This window comes from Trachemys scripta, chromosome 7 (assembly GCF_013100865.1).
Source record: "Trachemys scripta elegans isolate TJP31775 chromosome 7, CAS_Tse_1.0, whole genome shotgun sequence".
Classification (NCBI taxonomy): domain Eukaryota; kingdom Metazoa; phylum Chordata; order Testudines; family Emydidae; genus Trachemys; species Trachemys scripta.
This window is the reverse complement of record NC_048304.1, coordinates 86,425,355-86,436,848: the sequence shown is the minus strand read 5'-3', so window position 1 is coordinate 86,436,848 and position 11,494 is coordinate 86,425,355. Positions and strand designations below refer to the sequence as shown.

At 40.8% G+C, this 11,494-nt stretch overlaps 1 protein-coding gene across 1 annotated transcript in view; it reads left to right on the top strand.

Annotated features, from left to right (window-relative positions):
- The window catches only part of MICU1 (mitochondrial calcium uptake 1), a 180,353-nt gene that overhangs the window by 150,524 nt on the left and 18,335 nt on the right, over nucleotides 1-11,494 (top strand). Inside the window, exon 9 of the mRNA XM_034776856.1 lies at nucleotides 1,501-1,561. Coding sequence (XP_034632747.1) covers nucleotides 1,501-1,561 — 61 coding nt within the window. The remainder of the gene's footprint in view (nucleotides 1-1,500; nucleotides 1,562-11,494) is intronic.

Genomic DNA, 11,494 nt, shown 5'->3' with positions numbered 1-11,494 from the left:
AAAAGTTTTTTTTCTCTTAATTAATTGGCCTCTCAGAGTTGGTAAGACAACTCCCACCTGTTTATGCTCTCTGTATGTGTGTATATATATCTCCTCATTATATGTTCCATTCTATATGCATCCGAAGAAGTGGGCTGTAGTCCACGAAAGCTTATGCTCTAATAAATTTGTTAGTCTCCAAGGTGCCACAAGTACTCCTGTTCTTCTTTTTATAGTATTCTACGTAATTTATCTCGTGATTCAGTGCATTCAGCAAATGGTTGCTTTCAACTTTTTAGGCTTCGTTATACAAATCTTATCAATTTGTTAAATGCTACTTTTAGTAATCAGAAATCAAAGTTTGGGGTGAGTAGCTTTTTATCCTCCAGACCTGCAACAGGGATGGACTTGGAGTCTTTGGGGGGTCACTTTGATAGGATTTTTAGCCATGATGCTGGGACATGGGATGCTCTATCTTTTTGTATATTTTACAGCAGATAGGAAAATTGTTGCTGAAAGTAGGGATGTGCAGTCTCATTCCAATGGGAACAGAAGAACCAAGATCACTGTAGTATCAGTGATTCTCAACCTTTTGGTATTAAAGTCATTTCCTGCTCTTATGAAGTCCTCATTACAGATTTAGTCAAGAGATCATCTTGCTCTTATTGGTCTGGGGCAGAATGAAACATGAGAAGCAGCCCCCCTTAGCAGCCACAAGTGGAGAGAGGAAAAGAAGAAATAACGCTCCCCTGGCAATTTTTGGAAACCTTAATATCTGAACCACAAAGATCATAAGCTGTGCTCGGCAAGGACTCTGCATTGGGCTCTGAGCTGCTATGCACTCTTACAATACTTATTATTTCTTCTCCGACATCCAAGACAAGGAGGGAGCTATTGGTGAGCATTGGAAAGGAGCCCCGCAGGGTTCATCATATTGAAGGGAAGAAACTTGACCATTCAATTTCAGTTTGGGATAGATCTCTGAATTTTCATAAATATATGTGAAAATCTAGTTTCTTCTCCCTTGACCCAATGCTGACTTTTGCCTTCTACTTCTGAATCCCTCAAAACTGAGTCAGAGAATTAAAATAACTTCAGTGCAGATTCTCTTCAAATGCCTTTTTTTTTTTTTTTTTTTTTTTTTTTTTTAAAGTCCAGATAGAACATACTTTTACTTGTGACCAAGTATAAGACCCAGTCCTTCTTGTGTAAACTATCTATAAGAGAGGGCACACAGTGGTATAATTCCTAATCAAATAATGTCTACCTTGTATCCCACCATCATCACATGGAAAACGCTTTCCAGAATGAGCCAGCAATAGCAGATGAATAATGCAGTACTTAGCTGAGAACCATTATAACAATGTAATCTGTTAAACATGCATAACCATCCCCTTCTTTTTTCACCTTCCTACGATGCTTAACTAATCCACCAAATGATCTGAAAATTTGCACTGTAAAACTGAAGTTCATTGTTTCTGTATTGCCCATAAAAAGATGACTTTTTTTAATCTGTTACAGTTGCATACTTGTTTTGAGTCTGAAGGTTTTTTCAGATTAGTAATTTTTGTAAAACTCATTGGTAAGACTGGGAACATATCACGTCACAAACTAATTTAAAGTTTTCAAATCCTAATGAAAACTCCCATTCTGTATATAAAAGCTATAGATTATTTAATCAGCTAAAAGGTGAAACTTTTTACCAGTAAGTTATAACTTTGAGCCATTACTGTTCTGGGAGCATTAAGGTGTGAATGGGGGCTTATACTGAAAGATTTTAAGACTATTACATGCTCTAATTCAACTTGCATCTCTGCTCTTAGATGCTCTTGTTAACTGAGATCAGCCTTAGTTTGTAGTTGAGATCATGTATTTTAGGTGTTTTAAGTCAAATGGGACCCAACAAGTGGAAACATCTTCTTGGAATTAAAAAAATAAAGAGAATGAGCATAGTGAAAGATCTTTTAACTGGAACATTGTGTGTAAAATAGCAATGTGCAGTTACTGAAATACAGACTAACTTCAAGTAAAACTTTTAGTTACCCACCAACCTACTCTGATCTGATAGGTTTCAGAGTAGCAGCCGTGTTAGTCTATATCCGCAAAAAGAAGAACAGGAGTACTTGTGGCACCTTAGAGACTAACAGATTTATTAGAGCATAAGCTTTCGTGGACTACAGCTATGCTATGCATCCGAAGAAGTGGGCTGTAGTCCACGAAAGCTTATGCTCTAATAAATCTGTTAGTCTCTAAGGTGCCACAAGTACTTCTGATCTGATAATGGTCCAGAGAAATCCTATATTTGGACAGTGCCCCATCTAGGACTCTGCTTAGGGTAAACCACAAACGTTTGTGTCTTGGAACTAATATTTGTGGAGTGTCTAGATTAGCACAAATTTTAGCCAACTCAAGTTAACTGACAGTTCACATGACTTGCAGTAGTGTCACAAACTGTAGTATAGGTATAGCTCGATAGAGGTTAGAAAGGAGGTCAGTTAGAGAGTTGATTCTGCAACATACCTCCTGGAAATCCCCTGGTTGGAAAGTAGCATGCCCCATACTCGCCTGGTCTACACTTAAAAGTTTTGCTGGCATAGCTATGTTGGCTAGGAGTGAGAGAGAATCACACCCTTAACAGACACGTCTATGCTGGCAAAAGCTCCAGTGTGGACAGTTATATTGACAAAAAATTCCTTTTGCCAGTATAGCTAATATCATTCTGAGAACTGGTATAAGCTATACAGGCCAAAGAACTCTGTTTCTGCTGCACCGTGATACAGCAAACTGGAAATTCTGCCACAGGTTCAGGTAAATTAAAATCTGGAGGACTGTGGTAGATTAAATATGAATATGACTAAAGCAATCATTGCAGTGTTGTTTATGTTGGTATTAACCTACAAATGTTTATGTACCCTAAATATTTATAGTAGCAGAGGTTTTAATATTAATAGTTAATGTAGACCTTTGGGGAAAGCTGGACGTTTTGGCAGCTGGATAAAGTATTGTTGAAGTTTGATCTAGAAAGGTATGTAGAGAGGTTGGAGCGGCGGAAGTGGAGAGGGCGTTGGCACTCAGAAGTTGGATGAGGCTTTGGCAATGGAAAGGGAATTCATCTTTCCTTCTTTGCACTGAGGATTGCAGGTGGCCTGAAATTTGAGAGAGTTAGTACTGGATAGTGTGTTAATGAGTTATTTATGCTCAAATGATCTGCACATTACATGGTTCCTAGCATATAAATGTGTTCTCCTAGCCAGAGCACCAAGTCCACACAGAGTAAATGATACACTTGTTCCACCTTTTCTAGTAGCTGAATTCTCATAAAGATGCTTATATCTCTATTAATATACCACAGAAAAGTCATTCATCTGACTGCCAAAAGAATGGGATTATTTTGACTATTAAAATTAAAATGTTAAAAGTGACCATAATCCTTTTATGCTAAATAAATGGTTCCTATTCTGCTGCAGCAGACTGACCCATTTTTATGATTCTAGAAGTCTTATAAACTGAAAGGGGAAAAATTAGTAGCATAAAATAGACACAGCAGGTTCCTGCTTCACTGATGTTTTTCACCCTTAATTTAAGCTAGACCCTGGTTTTAAAAAGAATGGTAGGATACGTATTTTAATGAACCATGGAATAATGCATGAATTTATTCAGTCGAGCTTGTATTTTCTAGAAATAACTGTTATGCTGCCAGAAATTCAATGGCAACAAATTCTTAAATCACAAATAAGCAAAAATCATATACAGAAATTGTACCTAACAAATGAGCTCAGGAGTGGAGCAGGGTCTAGGTTGGAAGCCTCACAGGAGAAGTCTATATTGCGTTTTAAAATCCACAGCAGAGCATATCAAACCCCAGGTCAGAGACTTGGGCTCATGCCCTGGCACTGAAAATAACAGTGTAAATATTGTGGCTCAGGTTGGAGTTCAGGCTCTAAAGGCCACTCCCCTTCCCAGTGACAGTTCAAGTCCTACCTTGAGCGGAAGTTTGGAAAAAGCTGAGAGGCATATTGCTAAAATCTATTTAGCGGTTAGGGGGAGGGTTTGGAGGAATGTAAACAAACTTTTTTTTGTTTTTAAAAGGGACGTGAATTCTTGCTGATACAAAGGGGCATTTTAGGGGGAGGAATGGGGAGAACAGAGGTGAGCGATTTCAGAATGAATCAAGGCGAGGGGGAATTATGGGGAGAGAGGGATAAATGGGGATGGGTGGTAGGGACAGTGAGAAGGGAGGGACATTGGAAAGGGGACATGTAGGTAAGTGGCAGGAGGACAGGGAAGAACAAGGGCAGAGGGGTTGCCTGTCAGTCCCACATTCTCCCCTTCTTAGTGTGTGCCAGGATATGGGAGGTCAGAGACCTATTATGACAATTGGTCTGTAACTTTTGCTTGCTTAAGAATTTACCATGGAAAGTAGGTCAAGTTATTTTCAATAAAGAATGTTAAACAGGTGCAAGAGAACCAGACAGTGAGACTAAATTAGTGGAAACATAACATAACACCATATAATTCAAGTACTATGCTGAAATGGTGCTTAATAAAAACAGAAGACGTGAACTGGAAATTAATGAACCAAAATTGGTTTGTGTGTCAGATATTAGACCACCTCTACCCCGATATAACGCGACCCGATATAACATGAATTTGGATATAACGCGGTAAAGCAGCGCTCCGCGGGGGGCAGGGCTGTGCGCTCCGGAGGATCAAAGCAAGTTCGATATAACGCGGTAAGATTTTTTAGCTCCTGAGGACAGCATTATATCGGGGTAGAGGTGTAATCAGATAGTGAGTGGATGAGCTATTTCACTCATCATTCCCTTTTTGGATCCTTAAAAAAATGAACTGATGGAGAGAAAGAAGAACAGAGAGGAGACGGAGGCTGAAGCAAAATTCACCATTGTGGCTGCCACCTCCACTATCTTCTGGGACCCCAGACCTTCTTCGTTCTAATCCTAAAAGATGCCTGACCAGGCCAGGCCAGAGACAGGGACCCTGATAACATGGCCACCTCTACTGGCTCCATCTGAATCCCAAACAGCACCTGGGATGAAATGGGATTGGATTTTAGCAGCAGCAACAGCTCTAGCTCATCTCAATTTCTTTTCTTTTCCCTAAAAGGACAGTTTGTGTTTTAACATCAATAGCAGCAACTCCAGCTCATCTAGCTAATTTCTTCTCTTTTCCCCAAAACGACAGTTACCATCTTTGATACCATCCCAGAGATAGTTAAACAAGGGGGATTTCCTCCTAAACACTCTCTCTCCAGCAGTCCAGCTAAAGGGAAAGGGAACAAGGGATGTTAAAATGAAAGCCTTACTTAATACTTCACATTTCAAATGCTTTAATTGTTGTTCCTTCTTTTCTGTATCTTTACTACAAGCTTTTTTTTAATCATGTGTTTGCCATGGTACTAAGTAGGCTTTGGTCTCGGTTAACCAAACCCCAAAGCTTATTTAACGTTGTTTAATGTTGGACTGTGACTGGGTTATGTTAGCATCTTTGCCCCATTATTCCATCCACAACCCCACTCCTTACTCTCTCCCTACTTGGTGTGTGTTTGCTGGGATTTGGGACCCACTGCCCTTCTAGAGGAGTCTGTCCCTGCCCTCATGTGAGCTAGGATATGGGGGGGCATTAAGTATCTGGGGGTGTCAGAGCCCTGCTCCCTGCCCCCCTGAGTGTGCCAAGATTTCCCGCCCCCATTAGCCAGGTTCTAGAGCAGCAGTTCTCAAGCCTTAAGTGGCCAGAAAAATCTTGTCCTTACATCCCTGATAACCCGATTTTTAAAATTTTGCAAGAGCAAAAATATTTCACTTGAGACAGTACCTTATTGTACAGTAAATTCGCAAACAGCCCCTCAGATCACATCGCATGCATGTCCCACACTTACTCTGTGATCCTCTTAGAAATTTGGAATGCTATAGCTCAGTCCATGACCAAAAGAATATTAGATTTTTCCTCAATCAGCTGTTTAAAATATTATCATTCATACAACAAAAAACAAAAACCATTCTGTATCCACTGCCTCTTCAGTGCTGTCATATCCCTGAAGGCTTTCGCTATCACTGAGTGAGTAGTCAGTTGTCTTGTCCCAGCTTAATTTATCCTGATGGCAACACTCTCAGGTTCTGTCAGGATTGTTGCCATTGGCTAGCTGGTCTACAGAGTAATGCCTGTATTAATGGATCATAATTAATTTGTATGGCTTGAGTATTTATTCAAAACATGAAATATTCACAAAGATGGACTTCCAGTGATCACAGAAATACTGATAGATTGCGTATCTAAAGCATACCTCACTAGTGAATTCATCTGCTGAACTCCATCAGCACTCCCAGAGTAATGTAGTAGTGTTGATATTTAATTTATTGTCCAGGAAGCTTCAGAGATAACACACCCTTTAGAAGAATGAGCTAGTTCATCGCTCTCGGAGCTATTAATTTTGTGTGTGTGCAGAGACTGCACTGCATCCTGTCAAATTCAGAAGGTTTTCTTTATAACCACAAAGGACAGGAAAAGTTTTTAAATTAGGCAAAAACTGATGGCGCCATCATAATATTGAAAAATACAAAAGACCAAAATGATATTCCCTCCTTAAATATACTGACCCCACAATCACTCTTTGCAGGCAAGAAGACTGAGAAAAGAGGCAGGCCTTCCTTGTATGCTCTGAAGGTCAGCAAACTTGGGCTTGTGTAGTATCCAAAATTTGCATATTTGCCTCCTTAAACCTACCTTAGAGTCAAACTGTCCCTATCAAAAAAACAGATGTTAAACACAGGGCCAGCTCCAGCTTTTTTGCCGCCACAAGCAGCAAAGAAAGGGAAAATAAATAAATAAATAAAGCCGCAATTGGCAGCACTTCAGCAGCAACTCTACCGCACCACTTCATTCGACGGCAATTCGGCAGACCAAAAAAGACTTTTGGACGCCCCAAGCACCTGCTTTCTGTGCTGGTGCCTGGAGCCGGCCCTGGTTAAACAGCAGCTAGTCCTCTATCAGTGAAACCCTTAAAGCTTCACTAGCCAAGCCACTCTTGGCTATATCTGAAAGCCTCTAAATCCAAAGTATCTGCACTCTCCATGTAGTCTTGTCAGAAAATAGAGCTTAAATCTAGTCTATTTGACCTCCCCAACCCTATTTATGCAGTTCCTTATTAGAGCACAGCTCTTATACCGACTTCATTCAGTCCACATGTGCAGCCTCTTATTAGCATTGACTTTCACCAAGCAGTATCTGGGACCAGGCATACTGGCAGGTGCTACTGTGGACCCCAAATATAGAGTATCTGAATTCCCTCTGCATAAGTGTGCAAATAGAGGTATGAAAAACTATTGCAGTATATCAGAAATATTGCTAATAGGAATAGCTAACTTTGGTCAGGCATATTTAGAGAACTCTTTAAATTTAAAAGGCTTAGACAGAGTTTAAATACTTGGAAATACATATTCCTGAAGAACTTGACTTAAATTATATACTGCTATTACAGCAAATGTAGATCTCATTTGATCTCAGAAATTAAAGATCTTGCACAAAGGTTAAATTATAGCAATTAAAATATATATCCTTCCCAAAGTAACTTTTTAAAATGTGTACGCTGACAGTTTTATAGAAGACTTGCATAAAACTGAAATGCAAATTATCTGGGAAATAAGTTCACCCAAACTATTTTTAAAAAGCTTTCCATACATTAATGAACTATATCTCACAACAACTTTATATGACAGGTAAGCATTGCAGATGGCTAAAGCCTGAGATGCAAAGATAAGTGACTGTTCCAAGGTCACATCATTTAAAGATTAGAGCCAGGCATAGAACTCTCATCTCCTGACTCCCTGTACTGTGTTTTAATCATTACAGAATAATGCTGTTAAAGTGTTTATCAGAATTGTGATTCAAAGCCACGGTAATACTTGTTCATTGGATCTGAATTCCCATACCTTAATCACTTGATTTTTCTGAATATTGTATAAATACTCAGGAAACAGCAATTGCGTAGAGGCATAGACAAATTATTGCAAAATACATAATCAATATCTTGGCATTGGTAGTTGCTGCTGTTTCCAAATTGATTGCATAAGACTTTAGGACAGCTCAACCAAAGCAATTATTATCACGTAGTCCAAGTTGTGTTCTGAATGGTTACGAGGCAGTGTCATTGGTTTACAGTGTTGAAAGAAGACATGATTTCCCTGTCTGCTGATCTAAGGAGGTTTTGCTATAGTCACCCTGTTGGCCATAGAAATGCTGACTACAATAATCCAACTTACTCGCACCCAGAGGCTGCAGGCAGGATCGGAGCCCTACAGTATCTAGGCATTGTACAAACATATGAAGATACAGTCCATGGTCTGAAAAGCTTACAGATGCCTCTGTTTTTTGTGTATATATTATTTCTGAGGGCTTTCTGCGCCAAAAAATAAAAAATTCTGGGCACAATATTTTAAAATTCTGCAAGATTTACTTGTGAATAAATAAATGCAGATGCTCCAGCATGGCAGTGGGGAGCACAGGCCATTGGGTGCATGAAGGTGGGATATCACCCTGCAACCCCCTTTCCTCCCCCCCCCCCCCCAGGACACGGACTCAGCAGTGAGTCTGCACCCAACCCTGACGCAGCACAAGGCCTGGGCCTGCCCCAGAAACACCGTGGGGCTCTGCGCCAGGCGCACCAGGTGTGAGCAGGTAGGCTCAACCAGGCAGGATCCAAGTGTGGAGGGGCTCAGTGTGGGGGCATCCAGGTGTGGGGTGAGAGGATTCTGTGTGGAACAATCTGGGTGCAGGCAGCTCAATGGGGGCTCTAGGTGTGGGGGGATCTGGATGCACAGAGGTTTGTTGGGGGGGGTTCCAGGTGCAGGGGCAAGGGGACTCTGCAGGGGCTTCCAGGTGAAGGTAGTTGGGGCTCAGTGGAGGGGTCTGGGTGTGGGGGTCTCAGTGGCGGGGGGTCTGGATGTGGGGCATGAGGGTGGGGGTTTGAGTGGAGGGAGCTCAGTGGGTGGTGGTCTGGGTGCAGGGATGGGGGTCTGGAGGCAGAGGGTCTGCGTGCAGGGGGGCTCAGATGCAGGGGTTGAGGTTTAGTGGGATAGGGTTTGGGTATGGAGGGCTAGTCTGTAATTGTCATTTTGTGTATAATATTCAAGGTTTGTACTTGCAACCAAATAAAAACAGCAATAGACTTTAGCTAAGTGTTGCCTTCAAAATTTCCTCTTTGACCTTGAGGATTGCTTGGCAGATAAAAGGGATTAATCTGATCTCTCTTCACAGCAGTCCAAAATCATAATATTGAACAGCTACAGCTGTACGATGACCACAATTTTTCATTTTTTTGACCACTTCTCCAGTAATAAGACAGGTGATTTGAATCTCTGTCACCATTGGCATTGCTGCCTGGAAAAGGACTTTGCATAAAAAGCAATTACATAGAAATACTCTAGGGGCCACTTTTTCTCATCATCACTTTAAAATTTCATTCTGTTGCTGCTTTCCCCCCCCCCCTTTTCTAAATAGCCTATGCAGAAGAGTGCCTGAAATGGCCCTGTCTTTCTAAGGTGACTGGCTCTATTAAGATACACTTCAAAATTAAGACTAAGCCTGTGCAGAAAGCAGGATTTACCATCTTTGCATGCTGCTGCCTGTAATTTTTTGCACGCTCCACTTGCAATAATTAAGCATTTCTAAAGGACAGTTCCAACCTTCCCATTACCTGCTGACCTGGCTTATGTAAGCATATATGTAGGAAAGTGTATTGCGAAATGAGCCAGGGGATTTAAATTTACATATTTTCTCTAGTGGTTATTTTATCTGTCCTCATATATACAGCACCTTTGATGGACTTCACAAAATTTTAGTGCTTGACTACGCTGTGCCAAAGTGGGGACTATAGGGGTGCAAAAAAGCCAGAGCCAGCCCTGATTAGAAAAAAGCTCCTAACTGTCAGGGTGGTTAAACACTGGAATAAATTGCCTAGGGAGGTTGTGGAATCTCCATCTCTGGAGATATTTAAGAGTAGGTTAGATAAATGTCTATCAGGGATGGTCTAGACAGTATTTGGTCCTGCCATGAGGGCAGGGGACTGGACTCGATGACCTCTCGAGGTCCCTTCCAGTCCTAGAATCTATGAATTCCATTTGTTTTATACACAGGACTTTTGCCTTTACTATAAAAGTCAGAATATCATAGTCCTGTCACTCATGCCAGACAGGGAGCTCTCTATGCTCATGTCTGTGGCATGGTTGACAAATTTAATAGTCAGTTGCTTGACTACACCTTGGTTCATCATTTCGTTATGATATACCCTCAAGAGACTAAATAACCAATGTGAGTCCTGTTTATTAATATGGTACAAGAAAAAGGTTCTATATGATTCCAGTTTTTGAAGAGCAATGTTACATTCACCTTACAAAAAAGGTGGGTTCCCCAAGCCACACATTTCTGCTGGTATTATTCATATGATTTTACACGTTACACACTTCTTTACATGTCACTAAAATCCAACCCATCAGTTTGTTCCACTTCTCTAACTTGTTGTTCTGTTTTCTCCTTATCTTTGTTTTGGATACTAGCATTTCAAGTACTGATCCATGAAGGTACTTTCCTAGCTTGTACTAAGACATAGAATGAATGTATCTTTATTGGAACATGTTTCCTATCTGCTTGTGCCAAATGCTTACTTCAGCAAATGCAAGGTGTTATGGGATACTTAGCATCAGTGAACAGGGTTATGGTATAGACCACTTTAAGCTATATCACTGTTACAATATTTGTGCAATATACACCCCTGTAGTCCACGTTGTGGCGTAGTATAGACAGAGGTGTTCTGCACATAGCAAATAAGTGGCATCCTTGAAGCACAGCTTTCGATATGGGCTGTAGTTGCTTGGTCTAGGATTAATTAAGCAGCTTGCCAGTGACCTGAATTACTTGGCCCAGACTCTTTAGAAGCCATCCAGAGAGGAAGGAAGCAAATGTGTGCCAGGTTATTAACTATGAATAGAGGATCATCAACAACATTATACAGGGGCATGCTCGGACATCTGTTTTGTGTCCGCTTGGTCCAGGATTCATTAGGCCGCAGAACAATAATCGATAAAGTTATTTCAGGCTCTGCAGAGGCATTTTGAAGGACTGTCAGGATATATGGGGCATTCAGATTTTATCTGGCCCTGTTGATCTTTTGACCTAACATGCGTTGAACTTGTCCATGTTGAACTAGATAGGAAAGTGAAACCTGCTTGTCCCCACAACACTGAACACTTGTAATATTTGCAGAGATTTGGGATTAATTGTCTGTGATTATCCCTCAAAGTGTAGGGGGAGAGGTGGAAATGAACTCAGCTGCTGTAATTTAATTATGATTCATGGATGTTAGATGCAAGTGTGAATGGATTAAATCATAAAGGCGGTTATAGAGCATTTCTTGTAGGACTACAGACTGCCTTCATCAGATGCACCCATTAGCTTGAATTGCAGTTGATTATCAATGTGAATGCCTTGCATCTTCCAAACTAAC